The 26222-nt window shown below is 39.3% G+C and overlaps 1 protein-coding gene across 4 annotated transcripts in view; it reads left to right on the plus strand.

Annotated features, from left to right (window-relative positions):
* Nucleotides 1-1599: 1599 nt before the first annotated feature.
* niban1a (niban apoptosis regulator 1a) overlaps nt 1600-26222 on the plus strand; it is a 34002-nt gene continuing 9379 nt past the window's right edge. The window contains exons 1-7 of one of the 4 annotated variants that reach the window (XM_079653279.1): nt 1600-1776; nt 2166-2200; nt 2379-2440; nt 21419-21549; nt 22391-22519; nt 22635-22749; nt 25361-25525. In XM_079653279.1, coding sequence (XP_079509405.1) covers nt 2386-2440; nt 21419-21549; nt 22391-22519; nt 22635-22749; nt 25361-25525 — 595 coding nt within the window. In that variant the 5' untranslated portion in view covers nt 1600-1776; nt 2166-2200; nt 2379-2385. The other 3 variants (XM_079653281.1, XM_079653282.1, XM_079653280.1) reach the window with 3 other exon arrangements.

Consider the following 26222-nt stretch of genomic DNA (forward strand, 5'->3'; position numbering starts at 1 on the left):
CACTAGACAGTTCAGCAGAAAACCAAGGGTTGTCTCGTCCCTTCACTCTAAATGTACGCAATGATGCATGTCTATTTATAATTTCCATAAAACCAAGATAAAAATAAGACCATGCAGTTTCAACATCATCACATAGATCGATTTTTTTCCCAATCAAAACCAAACAAATCATGTACAAAACCCTGCTCCACAAAACGTTTTGTGTCTGTCTTACTGATAATGTGAGGTTTACCCTTTTGGACCTTTGTGTTCCTAATTGTGGCTACAACACAATGGTCACTCACATCATTAGCAAATACTCCCCCCGTATTTATGGGGAAACTCACCATTTCACACCTCGTTCTGAGAGCCTCGGGTGAAAGGACAGAAAAGACTTTGGGGTTTATCAGTAACCTTTAGAAGGACATGGGGAATCTGTGAAAGAGATCATAAGCAGCTTGGGAGGCTTTAAAGCTGATGATTAAATAATGTGTTAATCTAATTTGTTTTCTTGCTCTGTATTAATGCGTAGAGAAAACCGTGATTACCTGCTGAATTTACACTGGAGGCTCAACATGAGGGCAATTAGATTAATAGGAATACATTATGCGTATTAAGCTTCAGGGAAACAAGCAGTTCACACAGCAAAGGCCACATATAAAGGAGTAATCTGACCATTATCTGCTAACTCCTTCAAGTACAGCACCAAATGCATTGGGATTCACCTCAGCAGATGTCAATGATTGATCAGATCATAGCTTCACTTTTTTTGAGTTAATCAGCGCAGATGTAATCACTGCTAATCTTCCAGAGTGATAGCACTACCATAGCTGTGGTGAAGCTGCATTTGAGTTTATGAACAGGTAATCGTGTGTCTTTTATAGCAGGAGGTTCACCTTCGGTGTGCTCGCCCTGTAGCCTCTGCCAGAGGTGACTTTTCTGTCGGTTCTGAACCTCACATTAGAACTGAAGGAAGTGTTCAGATTGTTGACTTTTGTAAAAGTGGTAACAAGTTATGACCTCATTATTCAAAATGACCCATTTCAAATACATAATATATTATGGTATTGGGTCATAAAAAGTGACCCATGAATGTGTTTATCACTTTAAAAAGGGGACATACAATGCTTATTTTCAGGATCATATTTGTATTTTGTGCCTCTGCTGTGACTTGTCTCCATGCTTTAATCAAAAAGCTCTTTATTGTTCTCAAACTGCCTGTGCTGCAGCACCTCTTTTCACCCTCTGTCTGAAACCAGAGCCCAGTCGGCTCTGATTGGATAGCTGACCGGCTCTGTTGTGATCATGTGTTGGAGCACTAGCCAATACACAAATGAGTCCAATGGAGGGGTTTCAGGCAGGGGAGTGTGTGTGAGAGAAACTCCCTGTGATGTAAACTTTGGGATTTTAGCCACACAAAAAAATTACAAACAGGAAAGGGAAAACAACAAAAACAACAATAGGGCCTCTTTAATGTAAAAAAAACATCATATTTTTCTCATACTGCCAATCTGAATATACCGGTATTTATTCGTCTAAAACGCTCTGTTTAAGCGCCTGTCTTTTTAAGCCACGCCCCTGAGAATGCCCATTCTGAACTGATTAGTTTGCAAGCTAAATTTGGCACACCTTTGCAAAGGTAGTCTCAAGCCATGCACGAGACAAGGGAACCAACTCTGTATTCCTTGTTGAATCCCTTAGTTCGTTTGGTATTTACTTCAGATTAACTCAGGTTTGTGCAAAAGCACTGACAAATGAGTTTTTAATTACAAATCCACTTTTATGATGCAGTCAAAGGTTGAGTTTTTGTTTTGTTTTTATAATATGTGATGCTGTGTAGCTTAACCTGAAATAATACATCATTAGTTACATCATTACATTATTAGTTGATTTATTGTATCATTAATTAGGATATGCAGAGTGCCGTAAATAAATATGTCCCTACTAGAGTTGAATTAGAAAGTATAACAAAAATGGTAATATGAAAGTGTCTCAAATGATTACTTAAGTAGGCTACTTCACGACTTAGTTATTTTTCACAACTGTAAACTATTTGAGAAAATTAAATAATGACCTATCTGACAGTATTAATTAATAATTGTAATGGAATGATTTGGTCCAAATTACATTTAAATATGTCGATTGCTGTTCAATAAGTAATCAATGCACCTGATTCAACCCCCCAGGGCATGATGGGTGTTATCCAGAGGTGAAAAAAAAGGTGAGTTGGCTTTCTGGCTAAACGTCACTGAATGACACGGTGCTCAGGAGGAGGAGAGGAGGAGGAGGAGGGCGTTTCCTCCCTCCCTTCCTCCCTCCCTCCTCGCTGCCGCTGCAGATCGATGTGTCGGAGCTTGTACCTGAGGACTGAACCTTACCTGTGGATCCTCTCCCGGCAGTAGCACCATGGGGATCTCCGCATCCAGTCTGCTGGATGAGACCAAATCCAACTACATCAAAGGTAACATAATGATAAGATTGGAGCGCGTTTTGGAGCGACGTGGAGATTACGCACCGCGCTCTCACCGCGTTTCCTTTAACACAAATCTGCTCTTTTGGATTGATCTTTTTCTTCAGAAAACTTCCCGTTCTTTCTTTCTGTGCTGTTTTGGAGCTTAAGATGTTAGTGATACGAGGACATAGCTAAATCAGTCAAGGATGTGTGGTTAATCTGCTTTAGAGGAATCTGCGAATTTCTTGCTAGGAATGTCTCATTCAAATCACTCATCTGACAGTTTCTGTGGAGACAAACAACCTCCCAACCCCCCGCCCCCCCCGCCCCCCTCTCATAACTTGTTTTCAGAGATCTGAATATCTTATGTGGAACCTGTGTCTCTGCTTTTTGCACATAAATATTTCTATAGATCAAAATCAACATTTCCCGAAGCAGTATTTTTTTCTGACAGATAATAAACTCAGGGAGGAGGTTTAATTCTGTTGTCAGTGTTTTCGTCTCCGCTATCTGCGGGGCTGATCAGGTCACTCCTGCCTTTCCAGTCCTGCAGGGGAGAAAAGTGAGCTGGGAGAAAGTGCCAATACCTGTTGGACCCTTTTGTTTCCTCCGCTGCTGGGTGTGTCCCTGGCAGAGGACAAAAGGTGCTTCTGCTGTGAGTCTCCCCACCTGTGGACACAGGTGTTAACATCACATTTGAGGACAACACAGTGGACTTTGAAGCATTTTTCTATTTTCTGACCAAACAATGAATAGATGAATCTGGAAAATAATCAACAGATAATGGAAAATTATTTTAAAACTATTGCAGCCCTAATGATAACTTGTTAGCTGAAAATCCACCATTGCAACAGGACAGGTCTGGCCCCAGTCTGTGCATCTTGTGTATTATGATCATATTCCAGTGCCAGAAATCTGATTTTCTCAAAGATAAATGCCTGAAAATGTTGAACTTTAGTGGAGGAGCTAGGCCAGGTATATTTTAATTAGTGCAATCAAGTTTAATCTCATCTGTCTCGTGCATGTGGCCTTACATGCTTTTAGTTGCATTTTCCAAGTTTGTGAAACTGTTTGTATGGGTGGCTGTCACACAAAAGTATAATTGAGGAGTGATTTCTATTCGGCTTATGTCAACGAACAGAAACGTAGACCCTAGCCACACGGAGACGGTAACGAAAATGAACCAAATTCGATATCAAAAAAGTCTTCCGTCCACACGCAATCGGCACCAGAAAAGTGTCTGTCCACACGAGACCGCTCGACCCGCTGGGGGCGCTGTAGTACATATGCCGGGCCGGTAAGTGCGTTATATAATTTTTTTCCGCCGGTCAACATGTCCGTTAAAGTTAAAATCTTCCGGACAAAATTATAAAAGTGGCGGTCAAAGGTCTTCTTTGTTATTTATTGAGCTTTAAAACAAATGAATAAAGACTCTATATAATAAAATGAGAATAATATACGGAGTCTCTCTTTTCCTCCCCCTCTCCTGACAGCCCGTCAGTATTTTCGTTATCAGGAAAGGATCGTATAGGGCGTAATCACGGAGCCGAAACGCAAACGAACCGAATACGATATCAAAAAAGTATTCCGTTCACACTAGACCGCTCGGGAGCGCTGGAGACGCTGTAGTACGTATGCCGGGCCTGTAAGTAGCGCTGTACTTCTGCCACAAAATACACCAAAAGCAGCGAAGAAGACTCCCGAGCATGGTTGCCATGGTTGCCCTTCTGTTTATTCTCTGCGGTGGATTTAGCAACATGTAGTTCATGTAGTTCTCCATGTCCACTTGTTGCTGATGGTTGTGGTAGAGGAGCTGAAGATTTTGCACTAACATCTGTAGTACAGCAGTGAGCAGCAGAGGTGGGGAGAGGCGGGGCTATGGCTTCATCGTTATCAGGAAATGATCGTATAGGGCGTAGTACACACAGAGCCGTTTGGCCCCCCAGAGTGTTCCGTTTGCAGATCTATCCACCTTGGAACCCGTTATCGTTTGTTGTGTCTGTTTCCGCGTTTCCGCCACGGCCTCTTGTGAATGAACGGGCTATGCGAAAGAGAAAAGTAGCGGATACAACCGTTTGCGTTCTCGTGTAAACAGAGCATGAATGCATCAGGATTCAGCTCGGCTGTAGACGATGATTAATGAGGTTGTTGCTTCTCTTTGTGAAACAATCAGAGCAGCTTTAATCCCCGCTAGACATAACGAAAACGAAAACGAAAACATCCAGAGTGAGAGCAATGCAGGTCAGACGCCTGACTATAGTTAGTTTGGTCATCATCAGTTTCATCCAACTGTCTGCATCAGGCTGAAGTCACTTTAATGGGATAGATAGGATTGTTTGAAGATCAGTGTATTAACTACAGTAGATAGCTGTTGGCTTGGACAAACAGGAGTACCAGACTCCCTTGACAAAAACACTAATTTAAACGTTAGTTTTCCTGTAGTGTTTATGGTAGTTTCTACGGTAGTGTTTGCGTAATGGTCTGGTCATTTCAGATGTATCAAAGTCACACAATAGCGCAAACTAGCCAACCCAAAAACTAGCATACTAAAAAAACTGACTGCAAACATACTGTTCTTTTCAATTGAGTCTGGCACTCCTCTTGGTTCAAACTGGTTGCATGCCAAACACTATTTGTATAATAACCTTGAGGCAGCATAAGACAAATATTATACACCAAATTACTGTCGGTGCCTTTTAAAGAGAAAATGGATAATGGCTTCAGTTCACTGTTTTAGTTGTCCGACACCAAGGTTAAGCTGGGAAAATATTTAAATATGGCTCACACTTAAACTGGTGTTGATACTTTTTAGTTGGACCTTTTGACAGGTGGCTAAAATCCATTTGCTGCCGCCCCCGTTCAAAGCAGTCCATTAGCTTCCATGCTGGTACTCCTGTCTGCTTCTCTGAACTTGTAAATGTGCTGTACAGTACTACCTTAAACAACATCAACTATGCCGTTAAAGTTGGATATTGAACATCAGGACTTGTATCAGCTTCATGTTGATGACTATGATCAGAAAGTTCTAGAGCTTCATTCACTGGTCTAGAAACCAGGGGCCGTATTCACAAAGGATCTTAGGGCTAAAAGTAGCTCCTAACTGGCGAATTTAGGAGAAACTCCTAAACATAATGGGCGTGTCAGTCTTAAATTTAGGACTCCTAATTTTATTCACTAAGAGCAATTCACAAAGTATTTTAGGCCTAAAAGTAGCACCTAAGTTTAGGAGAGCTTAACTCAGTAAGACCTATTCACAAAGAATCTGAAAATGGCTGCGAGACGAAATGTTTTGGAGACAATGGAAGACTGTGAATTGATCAAGAGATATAGGCTAAATCGTGAGGGTATCAAACTTGTTGTGGAATTAGTGCGGGATGGAATAACATCCCCGACTAACAGGAATAACCCGATTAGTCCGGAAATAAAATGTTTGGCAACACTACGATATTTAGCAACAGGGAAAATGCAACTTTGCAATATCAACGATTTAGGAATATCGCAACCATCAGTCAGCCGTGCCATAAACCAAACCATCAGCGCGCTCTCTAGACCACATATCATCCAACAGTTTATCCGGTTTCATCAAAGCCAACTTCATGGAAATTGCAGGTATGCCCGGTGTGGTCGGTGCTATTGACGGGATGCACATAAAAATAATTGCGCCATCAAAAGATGAGGACGTGTTCGTCAATAGAAAGAAAGTACATTCCATCAACACGCAGATTGTTTTCATTCATCATGATAGGGGGACTTGAACGGCGGTATGGGCTGTTATTGAAAGTGTTTAAGTGCTGGAAATATGCTCATTGGATAATAGTTTGCAGGGTGCTTTTAATTGCCTCCTTGATTTAATGCAATTTACGTATTTTTATTGTTTGCTCTCTCTCTTTAACGTGCATATACAACGTCATTATGGTGGTCTGCACAAACTTGTCATCATGCGTGTATTCTGCTAACTGCACTGTCCATAACTATTTGATAGCCTAGGCTAGAAATGTATTCCTATTTCCTTGTTTTTCGGTGATTTAGTGGGCTCGTTTGTGGGATGTTGCGGATGAGTTTCACCGAGACCGCCTGCTCTGAACAACCAATCACCGTACTGACCGCTTCTAAACTCATGCACGAGAATCGACGTAATCCATAGCAACGGCGCGTCACTCTTAGTTCACTCTTAGTGATTTATCCTTAGTATGAGTAGGTCTCAGCGGCTTTGTGAATAACTTTTAAGAAAAAACTCCTACGTAAAATGTTTTAGCGCGAGTTAGGAGCACTCCTAGCGGTAAGATAAAATGCTTTGTGAATACGGCCCCAGGTGTGCAGAATCGAAGCCATTTTGGCTTCTTGGGTCACTTGAACAACAGACAGGGTCAATGCTTAGTAAAACCACGCTGTTGTAAAGCAACAAAATAAAGATGAAAAGTCAGAGAAAGCTGAGAAAAAGGTGAAAAGAGAACAAAGGCCAAAACTGCAACAATGTTTTTTTTAAATGCAGAATCGTCTGGTGTCCATTTTTAGATATTATTGTAGTACTAAGAAAAGATAAAGAATCGTCTGTGAAAACGCCCCTGTGTCTGTTGTTGATGTTGACACCGATTGCCGCTGCTGTTGCCATAGTTACAGAGAAGGAGGATCATATGGTAAAAATGGAGAAGTGAAAATATTGATCCTGTGAACTAGAAAATCTTCTAAATGTGTTTTTCAGATTTTGCAGTAATCAGCCCTCACTCTGCCCGCTGGTGAACAATATGCTGTATGTAATCAAGGTTGGAGGAAACCAGACTGTGGTTTAATGGGGTCCTTTGGGTGAGGTTTTCTCCGGCAGATCATGTAGTTTTCTATTTTAGAAGCTGCTCACTCACTCTGCGAGGAGCTTGATGTTTGTCTTGTCAGATTTTCTTGTAAGGCTCTTTATTTGAGAGCTAACCCAAAAAGCAGTGTCACCGTGCATTCATTTCTTGTGAGGAAAACCTTCCTCTCTTTCAACAGTTAAATGTGTGTGTGGAGGGAGGAGGGTGGAGTGGGTGTGTGCTGGAGAGTTTGCTGAATATCTGTTGGTAGTTTACTGGGTTGGTCTGGTTTTTGTTGAGCAGGCTGGTTTGGATGAGGTTAACGTGTGATTCATGAGTTGACTGCAGTCCAGTTTGGGTGGAGGCAGATTCCACACATTGGTCCTCTTTGTGAGCCGGGCTGTAGAATGTAACTTTTCTTTGGTTTCCAACTATGACTGACAACATTTCGTCACCATGCAGATGGCCTCAACCAGTCATTCCCAATCATTCTCCTTAAGGGATCCCTTTATCATTGCAAGACCCTGAAAAGTGACATTGTGTATTTTATGGATAGCTCCATATAAAGTATTGCAGGAATGGATCCTAAAACCTGGAAATGAGTTAGCATTTTACCTCTTCTGGTTCACTTGTCTTTTTCTTTTGAACGTGTTTGCCTAAAAAATCATAACATTTATGAAATGGTGGTTGCTAAATGAACTACTAAACATTATCAAGCCAAACATTAACCGCCTTTAGCTTAGCGGTTATAGTCTAACTAACATAAGCTTTTTATCTCTTGCGATTGCATTAACGTTTAAAAAGTCACCAAGTGGTGACTTATGTGGAGATTATCAAGCTGAACCAAATATGTAAGTATCATCAATGTGTGTTGGCAACAAAGCTTATTTTTCTGCAATATTCCCAAAATATCCCACTTATTTGTGTTGAGGTAGCCCTTGTGATGCTAACTACCAGGTCAGCCTGCAAACATATGACATCACTGGAACACTATGTTTTATTCAATAGCAGTAAACAGAGAAAAAAACCTAAATCTTTACAGGGCCCTTGAAAAGTAAGATTTAACCATTTTATTTAGTTTGATTTACAAACATTCATGAAGTTGTAGGCCAATTGTATTTTAGTCTATACAACTTTCTTTTTAACTTTATTACTGAACATTCAAATGCATTAGGATATGTCACTATTATTATTTTCTTAACATCTATCAGTGTAGGTTCGCTTTAAGGATTTGCCTAATCACAGCTGAACAAATGCACCACTCAATGGTTGCTGTGATGGAAAACATTTCAGATTTCTTCCAAACACTCTCTAGCTACAGTAAATCAGGAAGGGTAGCCCTGCAGATACAGAACTGTGCTTAAAATGAAATCAACTCCTAGTTTAAATATTTGATAATGAGCTTGTGGAGGGCATATTTCACTAATTGCTTCAACATGTGTCTGTTGGGCGTCATGGATTTGCAAGGGGATATTTTCCACAGTAAAAACTCAACAGCAACAGAGTGTGTAAAGCACATGTGTCAAACTCAAGGCCTGGGGGCCAAATCAGGCACTTGGTGGATTTAATTTCGGCCCGCAGGATAATTTGTAATTACTATTAGATCTGGCCCGCCGGTATATTGCACACACACCCTCACTCAATCCTGAGGATTTCCTCTGCTCAGTCTGACCCCAAATATTGATGAACTTGCACCCAAGATGAGATGCCAAGTATCTGGCTTGAACTAGAGAGCAGCAAACTGAGTTTCAATGGATGTTTCCTTCTGCACTTTTTTTCTTGCGACATCAGGGCATGTTTGTTTTTTTCTTTGAGGGAAATTGTTTTTTTGAAGCTGTTGTTGGCCTGTGGAAAAATGTAATCATAAGAAATGAAGCTGCAGATAGAGCCATAACAAATGAATGCAACTGATTATTTAATGTTTAACGTTGTTTTTATAGGCAATCATTTAAGCTTTGTTATTTCCAGGTTTAATATGTGCAATAAGTTTTGCAATAAGCATTGAACCAGTCCGGCCCTCGACTAGTACCAATTTTTAAATGTTGGCCCACTGTGTATTTGAGTTTGACAGCCCTGGTGTAAGGCATAGTTTAACTCTCTGAGACTCTAAACAACACACCAAACCATTGGCATAGATGTACAGTGGTGATGTTTACTACATCTGGTAGTATGGTGACACATGTTTATCTTCACATATTTCACCAAACGGAGATGCTGGTTCAACATCTGCTCTGCTGTGGAGTCTGCATTACTCAACAGTTTGAAATGTTTCAGTATCCACTCAGTGACTGATATGTTTGGACGGGATGGGTATAAGCCTGGTCTGAAGCTGGTTCTGGTTCACAGATGGTCTTGACTAGAATGCCAGTTAGCTCCAGCATCAGTCGATGCTGCTAATGTCTTTTATTATATGTTAAACGCATTCTCAGTTTGTTTACTGTTAGGGCTGTGACGAATACTTGTGAACTCCAGTAACGGTATGACTAAAAACGACCACCGCACTGTGGAGCATCTGTTTATGTTGCAGCTAATCTATGATGCGCAGGTTGACTTGAACAACAAATCTGTGTTGAAATCGGCAAAAAAGTTTCTGAGCCTTACATGTTAGTTCATTTTAACAGGGGTCTCTTGTAATACGTTAAACACATTTCAAGTTTGTTGACTGTCAGGGCTGTGACGAATCCTTGTGAAACTTGAGTGCCTGATTATTAAAAATTATCACAGTACTCTGGAACCAATGTTTACCATACAGCTTATGAATGATGTGCAGATTGAATAGAACACATCTGTGTTAGAATCGTCTGGAGAAAAGATTCTTAGCTTTAGCTGTTAACGGCTGGTGGGCCGACATTCCTGCTTGGCTAAATTGGGGTTGCCAACAGGTTAACAATTATTATTGTTCAAAGGTAAATCTTTGAAGTTATCATGATGTGTTCAAATATAGTTTTGTAGAATTTTTAGTTTTTGGCAAGATTATCGTCATTCTTAAATAAATTATTAGATGCCCCCTCTTCCTGTTCAACAAACGTCTTCTTCCCTACGTGAAGCCATCAGCTAATGATGACGATCCAACTAAGTTGTAGTTATTTTTACATTCTAGAGACAGAAGGGTTGAAATGTTCTAAAGACTGGACTAACTATATCAACGTGAATGAAAAAAATTGTTCTGTGTAACACTCATTACCAACAAAAAACACTTCACAATTGTACTATCAACGTTAGGGTTAGTTAAAGATTTTAAAGAGGACAAATGTTGTTTACATTCAGTCTTCCCCAGCAAAACATGTGTGTATTGAGCTCCAACTAACATATTGTATGCATTTCCTTAGTTAAAAGAGCTTCAGCGATGATTTTAAGCAAGTATTTTAAATCCAGTATTGTTTGCATCCATATTTATCTTTCAATCTTCTTCTTCTCTTTTTATGTTGCGTTGTTGTGTTTCTTGACATGTCACTGCCACCTGTGCTGTGAAATATTGGCAGGGATGCGCATCCTTGTGGTTGTACTTAAGCTATTAAAACAGCTACATAACACTACTAGAGGTCCAAAACTACACAGGGGTCTTTTTACTAAAGTAATTACAGTACATTGAGTCATTTCCAGATGTTCCTTTGCTGAGCTGTTGTTTGAGTCTGATGTAGGTGATTCTTTAGTGGAGTGAAATGAGACTTAGCTCAGTGTAAAGCGTAACATAATGTTTTCAGGCAGTATATGCCATCAGAAAGGTCTTTATCTGTTTTAATTAAAATGCGAGACAGTTTGTTCACAGTTATAAAAGGTTATTGTAACTTAGATTTCCCTAAAATGGCTGTAAAGGTTGTAGAGATTGGTTGTTTTTGCCGTCAGTTCTTCCCGCTGTGTCACTCCAGCTGCCATTACACCATCCCTCAGATATTCAGAGGGGCTGGGAGGACCCCCCCCCCCCCCATACACACACATTTTAGATCTGAGTCCACTGCTCTCACAAAGAGAGGAAGCTGCTCAGGCTCCATGCTGGAAACCCACCTGTTGTTTACTCAGACTGACTGACTGACTGACTGACTGACTGACTGACTGACTGACTGACTGACTGACTGACCACACAACACAATGCAAATCTGCTGCCCAAGTGGACAAAGCATGTATTTATCACAAAATGATTTTGATTGCATCATATCATGGTTTTGAGAAACATACCTTCTCTAAAAACTAATGTTTTGAAAAAAGTCATATTGAAACAACTGTATTTATTTTAAGTTTTCTTAGACAAAACAACAATTGAATACAAGATTACATTTTAAGCACATCATGATATGTTATTATTTATCTTTGCCCAATAATCTTTGTGACTGAATAGAGCATGAACACATCATGACGTATCACAATGGAATCTTGCTCTGGCTGCTAACAGCTAGAGTTACCAGCTCTCCCAGCAGGAGTACATTATTTCACAAGATGGTTGAGTAATTCATCCAACGTTCATTTGAGTGCCAAACTGTTGGTGGGGGGGATCCATAGTCATCACGTCTCAGTATACTGATTTTGAAATATCCTATTTTGTTTCTGTAAAATGGTTGTTTCTCAAAAACAAATATTAGAAAATGAACTGTTTTGTTTTTTCTGAGACTGAGATATTCAGATGGATCTTATGTCTGTGTTTACTTGAAAAGGGGTAGCTAAAGTTTAAAGATGTTGCTAATTTTCTGGTGTTACATGCAAGTTTTATCTGGCTCATTTTCTGCTTCAATCTCAGAGCAAATGGAGCTTTACATTTTAAAGCTCATGATTTACAACTGCATCAAATTGAGTGTAAACTGGTTCTGGGCGTCAAGATTTTGATTGTTTTCTGCATCCTCCAGGTCTGATGGTATGTGAGCGTCAGACCAGTTCTGCGGCTTGTAAAAGTGACAGACAGATTCATTTATTATTGTCTCAAAAAAGCTTTGGCATGCTCACGCCCATCTGAAGCAGCTTTCTATTCTAATAATAAGGGTGTGTTGCAGTCAATAACATCAGTCCAGTGAAACCTGGCAGCTGTGAGTGATGTAACCTTTCTTAGTGCATATCTATATCATTATTGTCTATCCCTCCTCTGTTTTGTCTCTTATGAAATCTCACTGCAAACACGGCACAAAGCAGCGCATCCATTGTCTGAGAGATAAATCCCTGACCATCTGTGAAAAAACCCACAAGGTCCTTTTTAAAAACACTAAATAAATTGCTAAAATCCTTAAAAACTCTTTGTACTAACTGGATAGAAAATGTTATGTATGCTGCAACACCAATTTTTCTTTCCTACTAATATAAAAGCTGGAGATGATTTAAAAAGCGTTATTATATTGTCCAAATCAATGTCCCTTTAATTTATTTTGTTGTACAAACAAGCAAGGAGTCTTTGTTTTGATCAGGACATGGAATTACACCCTTGAAAACAGTTCACAATTCATTTTTTCTCTTTTTTTGCAGCAGCTAAATAGACACATTTTGGTGCCTTTTAACATCTACCTTGTTTGATTGGGAATGTCAGACTTTCAAGTGTGATCAGATCTGAGATCCCAGGTACTAACTTCCCCGGACCACGGCCCAATAGCCTACTTTTGTCAGACTGAAATAGGAACTATTACCATGTAGTAGTCATCACTCATCAGTCACATGGCTAATGGTTAGATGGATGATCTAAATGGAGTAAACAAGACAGAGATATTTGTTTAACTTCTCACCAAGCTCTCTGCGTTACACTGTGCGTTCTGAGAGTTAGAAAACGAGAGAAAAGTCTACAACAAATGCACACATTCCTATTTTTGACACACACGCACACGCACACGCACACGCACACACACTCTCATTGTGGCTTGTCCAGCATGTTTCTGCCTTGTAGTGACTTGCTCTGTGTCTGGGGTATTTCCTCACTGACATCACAAAGAGGATCTCTGAACGTCACAGTGCAGTGAATTCCCATGAGCAGCTACATAATGCCTACACATGTGCGAAAGAAAAAATATTTAGAGCATTAATTGATTTTATTGTTTTTTAATCTCTTCATAAAGAATTTGAAGTGTGGGTTGTGTTTAGCATTGAATGATACTTATAACTTATGTAAAGATGTCCGCTGTGTTTCACATTCCTCTATACTTAGTCATCATGTGTGCTTGCATGTTAATGTTTATGAAAACATACATTAACATATGCTGACATGTTAGTGTTCCATGCACAGACCCTTAGACCACAATAACTTTCCCATACTCTTATACGAAGCAAACTATCTTCTTCCTCAAACTTTTTTTCCATTCACCTTTTTTAATTTAAATAAATTAAGATTTCCAGCTTTTCTGTGTTTTTAAATCATGTTAAAGTGAATATCTGTGAGTTTTGGACTGACATAATGTTGTCACTATGTTACTTTAAAGGCACAATTTAAAGTTCTCTAAGACATAAACATTCCCCCTGCAGGAACTGTGTTTCCCAGTGCATTAAGTGCATTATCTTCTGCTGCCTAAATCATGAAGGTGGAAGAGCAGGTCTCTCCGGTGAGCTTATAGTAGAGCTGTTGAATTCCTAAATCACTCACAGGTCACATACCAAACACTCACATGCCAACATAGGTTTCAGCTAGGTTGGCAAGTTCACGTTTGTCTTAATACAAGACTTTCATGCCAGAATATGGATGTTAAAAGAGAAATTGGTCCCTGGAATTATCGCTTCTGTCTATGGCTGTGTTGAAGCATAGTATCTCAACAAGAAGGTGTTTTAAGTAAGGGATAATGTGCTGCGGCGCGGTCATTATGGGGAAAAGAACACCGATAGGCTGATCAGGAGCCCGACGCGAAGCGGAGGGATCTAGATCGGCATGAAGGTGTTCACCAAATCCCAGCGTGCATTGGGCTAAACCATCCAATCATCGAGCTGAGAATCTTGCCTACGTCTGTTTCCGGTTTCGTTTATGACGGATGTATTTTGTTATACACACATTCCTTCACATTTAAATTTACATTAAAGTATTTTGTGAGGCCTTCTAACATGTTTTTAAATATAAATATGGTTGTAGTTGAAGAGTTTGTAAATTAACATGAACCGAAGCTGTAACCTGGCAACGCAATCGCACAACGTCACGTCTATGCTTCAAGTCCATTAATTCCACATCCACACGCATGGATTAACATCGATTTAATACATTAATGTAGCCTTCGTTTCTGCTAAAAGAGGTGTTGACCAGCTGGGGAAACAAGAAAATCGGCGTAATCGAGTGTGACTATTAAAAAATAAATCATTATTATATTAATATTGACAATAACAACCGACCGTCGGGGTAGCGTTTGCTTGGCGTTTCCGGGTATTTCTCCACTGGTTAACATGGGTTAACAATACTGTGTAACTGTCACGTTTGAAGGGACGAAATCGTGACATCTTCACGTCTCCCAGCATGGTAAATCGTGACATCTTCACGTCTCCCAGCATGGTAAATCGTGACATCTTCACGTCTCCCAGCAGGGTAAATCGTGACATCTTCACGTCTCCCAGCATGGTTAATCGTCACATGTTCACGTCTTGCCGGGATACCGGGTTGAGCAGAGGACAGGAGAGGGCTGTCTGATGTAAAACCCAGTAGTTCAATATGTATAGCATGTGCAGCTACCATGGTTTTCCCAAACGACGTAACCCTTGTGGGCACTTGGAAAAAGTTATACAATTAGAATCTATTTCTCCCACATTTTAAGATAAATAATTAAAGAAATTCGACTTGTTTTATTTTTTTAAATTATGATTTAGGACACACACACTGTGTGATACTCTACAAAATATCTCTTCCTGCTTCTTGCCATGATTGTGTTGTTTCACTAGGAGAGCAAGACTTGATGATTGAGAGCTGATTGGTTGATCCTGTCACGAGGCAGGTAATAAAGGAAGACACAAAGGTTATAGTGAAACTGAATCACAAAGAATAAAATACATACATGCATACCTTGGTGCAAACATTACAAATATTCAATTAAGATATTTATCATTTATATTAAGGTGTCTGGTTCAGTTTGTGCTGACAGTCGGAAGAAACAATCATATGGTATGTGATGTTAATCATCTGCCTTCGGATCCAGCTTTTAACGTTCTTTCTTTAGACCATTATTCAGAGATACAATCTGGATTGTTGTCATCGTTATAGAAGAGGTCAACTCACTGGAGTAGAGTGCAGCTTAGCGACTCAGGAGGTATTTGTGTCTTATCTTTCAATGTGCAGGTTGCAGCATACATTAGCAGGAGAACCTGTTTTTGATGGATGCCTGTTTACAGTTTGGTGATCATTCATGCAACATGAGCGTTCTCCTGGGAGTTAGGGTGCCAATCTCTACCTGTTGCTCTGTGTGTTTTCTACAAAGTCACTCCATATGTGCTCATTTCTGACTTTAAAATAAAGTCAGGGTTGAAATCAAATCTAAATCATGTGTGGGGAGTTTAATGTTCTAGGTTCCAACATGTTTTATGTATTGCATTACATGTACTGTTTTTCAGGACAAATCTATTTATTTGACATATTGTGTAAATAAATAAATAAAACGAGACAAAGAAACATGCCTCATCGTATGCCTTAAAGTACAAAGCAGTCCCTTTTGTGAAAGTGAAAGATTAAAATAAATAAATAATGATACAAATAAAATGTTAGTATATATTTATTTAGCCTGGGCATGATGGGATAGACTGCTATCAGTATTTAAAATAACCAAATATCTCTGACTCTGACTGTAAAAGTCACTCAGCAAACATTCAAACCCTGCAGATTTATGAATATTTAAACTTTCCTGAGGTCTAGAAAAAGCTGTTTCTATGCTGAGTTTGGGCCTTGCTGCTAGACTTTAGGAAAATAGTAGCTGAGCAACTTGTATCTGAATTAATTGTCACCATCTAAAAACAAAACATTTAGTTCTCACAGTGCATGCACAAAGTTAACAGGCTGGAACTCCCATTAGTAATGAGACAAGGAAACCCCCATATCTGACTCCAACTGTGAGTGTAATGTCACCAATAAAGAGTCACAGTGGCTCCACCTTTACATCAATGTAGTAACCACATTGATGCATAAGCCGCTGTTGTGTGGAAGTGTCTGTATCTGATGTAGTACGTTTCCAACTCTGTGGGCTGTGGTTAATTTGCTCTTCATGACCCAATCATGACCCAATCATGCTTGGATTTATATAATGTCTTTATAATGTGTGTTTGCCACTCAGTTTTAATGAGCCGAGGGAAGCAATGAGAGGCAGGCAGATGGCTTACGCTGCCTCATTAACAGTCATTGTGATTCATCAGAAATGTCCCTGAAAAACGGCAACAAAACAAAAACAAAACATGCATTGTGAGAAATCTGTGATTATGTCCATTAATAATAATAATTCCGTAATGTCAAGTTAGCGCAGCCCCAACGCATTTCTGAGGGACTATAGGAAAACAAATATTGTCGTGCTTAGGCTTGACTTAGGGCTGCACGATATATCGTGTCGTGACGATAATCGCGATATGCGCATGCGCGATATTCACATCGCAGGACGTGCGATTTAAAAAAAAAGTAGGCAAATTAACTCAAACACGTCATGTTAAAATTATTTTGCTGCTTGCTACAAAAGGAAAACAAGGGGTCAGGGGTACTTGAGTGAGTAACATGCAGGCTCTGCAAAAATCACAATCAAATCTCCAAAGCAAACGGACCCAGTGATTAAAGGTAAAAACACTGAATAAAGTAGTTTCATGTGTTTCTCCAGGGCAGTTCGGCGCTGCTAACCGGGCTAGCTCAGCTTGTTGCTCTGATAACTTAAGATCCAGACGTCCGTGACTAAAATCGTTCATCCGGTTAAATATAGTTAAAAAAAATACATATAGCATTAAAGTTCAAGAAAGGATGGTTTTCAATTCCTGTATGTTTTCACATCGCAATATATATCACAGGGGGGAAATAAATCGCAATGTCAGTTTTTTCCAATATCGTGCAGCCCTAGCTTGACTATATTTTTCAATATTTGTTTTAAACAGCAGAGGCACTCAATTGACTATCAAGAATAATATGTTATAGAAATATTTTAGAAAACGACATGTATTTGTATAATAATAATTTTTACACAGTCCCTAAAAGTGCCTTGTCTTAACAGCAGTGACTAAAATCAAAGTGTGTGTGTTACTATACAATGCTTATTAACATTAACCTCTTTTTAAAGAAATCAAATCAAGTTTTATTTATATAGCACATTTTTAAAACGATTTTTGGTCGAGCCAAAGTGCTGTACACGCATGAAGGATTGTCTAAATATTCCAAGCCTCCTCCGGCTTCCTCTCTGCGTTTGCATAACCACCCAATCTGAATAAATTAAACAAACAGCGGCTGCAGATATTTTGCATTAACAGCAGCTGGGCATTTAGTTAGGGGCCGGCGTCACAGCCATTCACTCTGCAACGTGGACTAAAATGAACTCGGAGCAAGGAGACTCACTGAAGGAGAAGAAAGTCCTCCTCCAGCCTGATTTGTGCTGCAGCTTCTCAAATTGCAGAGAATGAGTCAGTCAATTATAACAGAAAACGTATATGTCTCCCAGCTGGCAGCCAAAGCAGAACAAACATCTGTACTAACTGACAAATCAAATCCATTTTCTGTGCACAGAGAGAATAAAACTTCTCTCTGTGTCTGTGAGGGGTTTCTGTGAGTGACTCACAGCTTCTACTTTATTGGAAAAAGTTTAACCTTGTACCTGAGTGATTTAATTTAGAACAGTTGTTCTCAACAGTTGTTTGCATGAGACCTTTTAAAACAAACCTGTGCTGCTGAGAAGTCACAAGTTTGAGCAAATAGGGATTTTCGCTGATTTATGCAGCTTATTTTGTGGGGTGATGTCGCCCAAACTACTCCATTTTCAAAATGTTCCTTGCATCTTGTAAATTATCATGAAAAAACTATTGTTTTGTCTTGCAACCCCAAAGCAAACATCTAAAGTAGATTAAGATACATTGTGTGTAAAGTTGACAATTTGATCGCAGCACATTGCATTGCCCTATGTGTAGGAATCATCCTTTGTGGAGCTTCTTTCCGTACTGATGGTGTCACTGCAGCAAAGGTCAGGGGGTCAGTAAAAATGTGGATACTCCCCCAAAATATCCTCAGAAGATCATACTGAATCTTGCCCAGATGAACAGACCCTGTGAAATCACAATGGCATGTGTGGGGTCAGGAGAGGGAAACTGCCCACGACTGGGAGCAGGATATCCACTCTGAGAAGCTGATCAGAGGAGGGGGGGAGGGGGGCTTGTCAGGGTCAACGGGTAGACCAGACACAGAGCTAACCTTTTACACACTGCATTGTTTAGGTCTGAGGAAAAAACAGGGCGGTCCCCTGAGATCCAGCTTCACACTGCAGCTGCTGATAAAAACAACTTCTGCCTAGCTGTGAACAATAATACTTGGTAAAATACATTTCATTATGCTTCATCCACACCAAAAATCTTATTCTAGATGTGTGACTTACTGTTTGGTATGTCCATCCATCTTCTCCCGCTTATCCGTGGTCGGGTCGTGGAGGTAGCAGTTCCAGCAGAGAGCCCCAAACGTTCCTTTCCCTGGCCACATCAACCAGCTCTGACTGGGGGATCCCAAGGTGCTTCCAGGCCAGCGAAGACATATAATCCCTCCACCCGGTCCTAGGTCTACCCATCGGTCTCCTATACCTGTTTGGTATAGTGGCCAGAAATATATAATAGAACACCTTCATTTCAAGGCTCTTACATTTTGTTATCCCTAATTTATACTATTTGAAACATTTGACATTGGAATTCATTATTGATTCAAGTTATTAAAGTTGTGAGTTAGGTTTACATTAGGGCTCTAAAATACGTCAAACAAGCATACATAAAAAATGTATCATCCAGGTATTCAATAGGGTAATCTTTCAAAATCTAATTATGGATTATAAGTATTAATGCATTTTTTATATGGATTGATTTAAGGAGTTAGTGATCCTTACACTAATGCAATATAATAATACAGCTACCCCAAGTTGAGTCCTTAACAAAAATATCTTTATATAAAGAGGCGCATATAAGGAATTTCCTAAATTAAGGGGTTATTTATTGACCTATAACATGATATGGGTTTCTTTATGGATTACCACTTAAATTAAAAAGTTTTTTTAAGGGGTAAAAATGTATGAAATTTAAAAAGTAACACAAAAGTCATGGCTGAATTAGAGTTCAATTCGAAAAATGAAAGTCCCTTTTTGAAGATCAAATACCTTAAATAGCTATTAATTATATATTTATATTTTAATTAGAAAGTTAGTTTTGTGATCCCTTTGAACTTTCTCTAAAAACATTAATTATATTCCTATGCATGTTTGAAATAATTGAATTTAAAGGTAAACATGAGGGATTTCTTTTGTTATCATTAAAAAAAGGTTTCCCTTTTCTTCGCCCTTCGAAGCCTCAGAATTTGTTTTTTCAACTCTCAAACCCAGTGTAACGGAGGATCGCAGCTTCTGTTTCCATGGTGATGTTGAGCCGGGTTGTGGTGGCGCCGTGCCATCACCCCTGCTGTAACACATCCAGAGAGATAATGACAGAGCTCACGGACCCCGACATTAACACTGAGAGGGAGAGAGTAAACAGCCACCGCACGCTCAGGCATGTTTATCCATTAAGTGGAGGATGTGTCACTGGGAATTACCTCTCATAGTTTGTGGATATTGAGCATTTAAGGCAGCGTAAATACTCATTTAATGTTTTCTCTTTGTGCCCCGGTGATGTGGTTTGCAGCCGTGCAGAGAAAAGACAGAAACATGGGGAACTCTCTGCAGTGACTTTATTCTTTGTTGTGTTTTTCCCAAGAAACAGAATCCCTCTGCGCCAGGAATCTGGCCGGGTTTAAGCAGAGTGAAATCTGAGAGGTTTCTCTCTCAAATAATGGGAATGCGCTGCCAGATAGCCGTATATTGATAGACCACAGGAGGGACTGAATGTATGATGTCGTGACAGAGGCCTTGGGGACTCGGACAGAGTCTGATTAGATGTCTTATAATGGATAGAGGATCCAGAGAGACACTAACCTCAGTGACCGGATTACAGCATCATGCAGAAATCACCTCGGGAACAGTGTGATGTCATCTGGTGTTTGTTATCCAGGCGGGAGGAAGACTTTGGCATGTCTCAGCACAGAGGAAGAGATGGAAAATGAGCACATAGATGAGCTCAGGTTTTGATTTTTAGAAAGCTCTGTTGTGTGTGTTCTTTGGCAAACGCAACACAACCAAAAGAGTTTTGAGCAGTTTTGACCTGTTCAGTTCCAACTTCATGTGGTTTGTATTATATTTTTAGCTTGGCTGTTTTAATGCAAGTAATCTCTTTCTTATTTTGGGAAATATTTGGAAAGTGAGATATTCAGAACGCTATAAATCTCATGTCTGTGTGTTCAGTGCAGATCTGGGGTCAGCCTTGCTTAACATGAAGAGAGCTAGCAGGGAAATCGCTTGTAATTCAATGGGCCCTATTATAATTTTTTGGTTCTCCCTGTCCTATTGAGTGTTATATCGTTTTTTGTGCATATCAATGGTCTGCAAAGCCAGAAACCTCCATGACATAGTGACATCACCGTTTAACACTTGCTGGCTTCTATTGGCCAGCGCTCTAATACATTGTACATGATACGCTAACGGGGGCGGCACATACATCCTCATACCTGACGCATCTCTAAGTGTCGACCAATCAGAACAGAGCCGGTCAGCTAACCAATCAGAGCAGAGGGTGAAAAGAGGTGCTGCAGCACAGGCAGTAGGAGACAAATTAAGCACTTTTTCAACACTAAAACATGGAGACATGTCACATAGAGACACAAAATAGTCATATGAATCTGAAAATGTCCTCTTTTTAAATGACTTAATTTAGGTACAAATCAGATTGTGCCATGAATATCCTTCTCTGTCTGGCTTCATTGAGTACAAATAGGTTGTCTTTTGAGACGTCTTCAAACTGGACTTTCTTGTTCATGTATCATCCTCTTTCTGTTGCTATACGCCCACACTGGAGTGTCCTCTTTCTTGTTTGGATGAAACTTGAACAGGAATCCAGCTTCAAATGTTGGGCTCAGTATTTAACACCGGTCGTCTGCATAATCAGTTCTATTGAAATGTTTTTGTTGCTTTCATATCCTAATAAAACCAGTCAGTTACTTATCTTTAGGCTTCTTTTCTGTGTGTTCCTGCAGGCCAGGCTGAGACCACGCTGAAGGAGTTCAGCCCGTACTACAGGAAGCAGTTCTCTGTGGCCCGTTTCTCTCAGGTTGAAGATGACCTGGAGCAGCGGAAGGAGAAGATCACGCAGCTCCTCAACCAGAAGGTATGTGTCACACACTGGTTCCAGACATCTGAGTCAGAACTTACTACAAATGGGTCGAATGAATCAAAGGTTTGGTTAAGGTTTGACAGCGTAATGGAGGAGTGAGAATATGTGCAGGTGTGACTAACATCTGAAATATTATCCAGCTTGAGACAGAGATGATTCATTTTAAATATGTTACAGGGACAGATTTAGGAGATGGATAAAAGAAACAGCCAGAAGTACTCTTCTCAAACTCACTAATGAAAGGGCCAATTGAAAAACAATCCATGATGACAAATAAGTAAAAGTAATCAAAGGTTATTGTTTTCCTGATTATCAAATCCAGCCTGACCTGATGTGTTTTCTCCTGCTTTAAATTGTTTGAATTGTCTCATTGACGCTAGAAGAGCACCAACCTCTACCAAGGCTGTTTCCAGGGAATAACTTGTGTATCAGCTTCGGGATTTAGATCTGCTGCAAAATTAAATGTGTTCTTCTCTTGTTCATGACACACACCTAAATCAAATTTCAAGAAAATCAGACCAGTAGTGTTGTTGTAATCCTCCAACATACACACATTTACAATTTAAATTATTTCCATTTACAAATGGACCGTAACCTTGACGGAAGGTGAAAATATAGAGATACTCATCAGAGTATGATTTCCCAAAAATGTTAATCTTAGTTTATGTAATAGTTTCAAAATTGATAGTCATTAATTCAAGAGGCGTCTGTAGATCAGGGGTTAAATGGGCTTCTACCAATAAGAGAGTCAGTGGTTGAATCCCCACCTAGAACAACATTTAAATCTGTGCCACATTTTTAGCTGTGTATCAATTGTATGTGTTGTGCCGACCAGGAGGCTACTGAGGAGGGCGAGGTGCTATACGAAGAGGCGGTCCTTTTCTTTGACGAAACCAGGAAGTGGAAGGAGAGGTACGTGGTAGTGAGAGCCAACTACTGCCTGGAGTGTCACGACAGCCTGGAGGTGAGCAGGACAGCCACCAAGTCAAATGAACAGCGTCAACAGTACAGAAGGACAATTCAATCTCCATACCAATTGTCGCCCTCTAATCATACTTTTTTCTTTCCTCTTCCATCAGACTTTTTTAAAAGGGATGCTTCCACGCCAGAAAATGCTGCCTACAGGGGGCAGTGTTCTGACCACAGAGGAGAAGTACATGGCCATGGTGGACAAGTTCTTCACTGATGAAACCAGTAAGTAAAGCCTTATAACTCTTATCATGTAATTGAACAAAAATAAAAAAACAGCACAGAGCATTGGTTACTTGTTCACTAATTCAATATTGTTATATTATTATGTTGTCTTTTCACTGTTACTGTTAGCATCAGCTATATAGCTATTTTTGAAATCATGCTATAACGTGCTAATATGCTAAGCTAAAGCAAGCCATTTCTCAAAAATAAATAGTTCTACCCTCATTCGTAATTATGTTCAAACAGTATTTCTGGAGAGTTCCAGAGAAAAGTTAGGCAACACTTATATAAGTATTATTCCTATTGAAAAAGACGGATTTTTACTTTCCAAAATACTTTTACTTGTAATGGGAGTGTTTTCTCATTTTTAAGAAAAGCATCTGCATACTTCATTCAGCACTGAAGACAGCATATATGATCCCTACGTGATTAATGTCTACAAACTAAAATAGCAAAATATTCTCCATTTGTTCCTCTATCAGAATGTAATTTGTGTGCAGTGGATATCACAGCCTTATTGCGCCTCTATTGTGTTTACAGACTTTAAAGTCTCAGCCCTCGATTATCTGTCCTGAAAATATCCCTGCAGATTTTTCAACACGGAGCAATTATCGAGGTCATTTCAGCCCCTGGTATTTTGGAAACAGTCGTGTGTCTGTGCTGAATATGCAGTAATCTGTGCAGAGGATGAGTTTATGACGTAATGATGACAATTTGGCTGTTTGCACACAAGCATGCTCTCATAAAGAGATGCTGGGTGTTTTGACCTGTGCGCTATGTTCGCCTGTTTGTTACAGATTATGAATAAGAAAGAATTCTATTTACAGATGAACCTGCAGGATCATGTACTCTGTAACAAAATGCGGAACTCAAGCTTAAATAAGTTAAATTGTTATAAATATTATCCTTAAATGTTTCTAACATTTTCAAAATGCAAAGAATATCCAGGCTATAATTAAGTTTAAATAGAAAATAATTCTGAAAATACATGTATTTTGTTTCTTTTTACAATCTCTAATCATCATTATCCATCAGTAAAATGTGAAATATCTTATCACACATCATTATCCATTCTATTAACACACAAAGAAGACATTATTACCCCTCTAGATAATACATTTCATGTTTAAATTGTAGGACTTGTTTCTTAAACAACAGAAACCTGAAGTGTTCCCACTTAGATCTTGAACAACAAACTCCCACCCACGGGTGCTCAAAGCTTAAAGAAGCTCAGGTGGGAGCCAAGAAGGACTGAAGGAATGAAATAAGTATTGTTTAAGAAACACAAACACTCAGAGCATGACTTAAATCATAATGACTGATAAGGCTATCCTTGAGAATGTCTGTTTATAGAGAATTGTGTAATTGCCACCAGTATAAACATGAACTAAAAAGGCACACTTTGTAGTTTGACTCATTGTTAGCCTTGTCCTCTTACAGCAATAAATAGCTGTTAAGTTTAAAGGGATATTTTATCCAAAAATCTAAAGATGTTTGATATATTTTTCCTCTTTACTGTGGAGCAATTTATCAATCAAGATTGTTTTTGCAAGAGTGTTGAAAATATGAGTTGCAAAGTAGCACCGTGTTGTGGTGCTCAAAGCCCCAAAAGGCTCATCTGGCTTAGTGGTCCAGCCACTGAAGCTGTGAGAGTCTATAACATGAAATATGAGAGCTCAGGAGTCAGCCATGCGTCTCTTTCCTCTCAGATATTCTGTTCCCGACACAAGTTCACACTCCCTGAAGCTTTAAAGAACATCCATGTGTTATGGGGTCATAAAGTTTAAACGTTTTGAACAGAGATTATTAGAGTAGAAGTAAAATAATAATCCACCCTACTCGTCTTCTTTATTTTAAACCCACACAGTAAAACATAATCTGCCCACCATAGAACCCATATACTAATACAGTGTAGAAATACTCTGTTACATATAAAAGCATTGAAATAAACTTAAAGTACAAAAGGTACTCATTAGCGTTCACGCGATGTACCAGTTAGTAGGGCTAATGTGATATTAAAAAAAATAAAGTATTGGTTTATTTATTTATATATATATATATATAAATGTATAATATTATGGTGTTCTAGCTCTTTTATTACAGTTATGGTTACAGATTGTGATTCCACCTACCTATAGTATTTAAGTATTTTTAAATAATTTGCATAATTACAACATTTACGATGCATTTTACTCAATAATTGTATATCTGTAAGTGAAAGTAGCTGCCAAATACATGTACAGTAGTGCAGCAAAAACTTTTATATTCCGCTCTGATATATATATTGGAGTAAAATTATAAAGCAGCATAATATTGAAATATTCATGGACATGTATCTCAAAATTGTGCTTCAGTACAGTACTTGAGTAAATGTACTTTCCACTACTGGTAGCAGAAACGCCCACTGAGTTGATGTACCTAGAAGATTGTGTTTAATATGAAGCAAATTCAGATAGAAATAAGGATGTGGTCATTCGAGATCATACTTGATAAAAAGTCGGTGTGGACTAAACATTCAAACCAACCAACCCAACATTAAACCATTAATGTGTTTGAAACATCGTCTTTCCTTTTATTTTGGTGCTCACCCTCAGCTGATCTTTTGTTTCAGATGTGAATGAGGACTTTGCTCCTCCTCTCTCTGGAATGCCGGGACAGTTTCCCGTCTACCTGCGTCTTCCCTACAGGAGGGACTCCTACTTCTGCTTCAAACAGCAGGCCAAGCAGGACGCCTTCCTCTCCATCCTGTCAGACTGCATCAGGCACCAGAACCAGGGTGAGACTAGCGAGTAACCCCCTGATCTGGAAATAAATCCAATGAGGGAGTGGCTTAAAATGGCCGTCTTATCCCTCTGATAGCCTGCAGGGGGCAACTCCAATGGATACAGAAAGAAGGCAAATTGCATGGAAGTCTATGAGAAAATTACACGTCTTTCAATTTCATTTATTTCGTCAGTACACATTTAGTTTTTAAGCCTTCTTCAAATGTTCAAGCTTTTCCGGTTTTTGAGGCCTTTATTTAATAGTAGATTTAATATATTCTGGATTGGAACAGTTGTTTGCCATTTCAGACGAATGGTTTCCCTATTATGTGGCATTTCATACATTTAAAAGATTAATCTGTTAGGAGAATAGGCAGATTTATGGATGATGACAATGATTTAGTTGCAGCCAGAATATGGAAAAGGATTGTCCTATCTCCAGTGTCATATTGATTTAAAAAACGTTATAACATGTATAGCTCATTAGATGGTACCTAATGATCCATGTTACTCTGCAGGAATGCATCATTACTTGTTACAGACTGAATGAACTGAAACAGATCACAGCTAAGTGAGGACGAGAGATAGATTTAGGTTGCATACCATCACTTAAACCACTTTCGAAAGTTTCCATGGCAACAGACTTGCCACACCAGCTCCGAGGAGCAGAGACGTTCAAGACTTTTTTTATATAATGATGTTGAAGCAGAA

This window comes from Notothenia rossii (assembly GCF_949606895.1).
Source record: "Notothenia rossii genome assembly, chromosome: 1".
Classification (NCBI taxonomy): domain Eukaryota; kingdom Metazoa; phylum Chordata; class Actinopteri; order Perciformes; family Nototheniidae; genus Notothenia; species Notothenia rossii.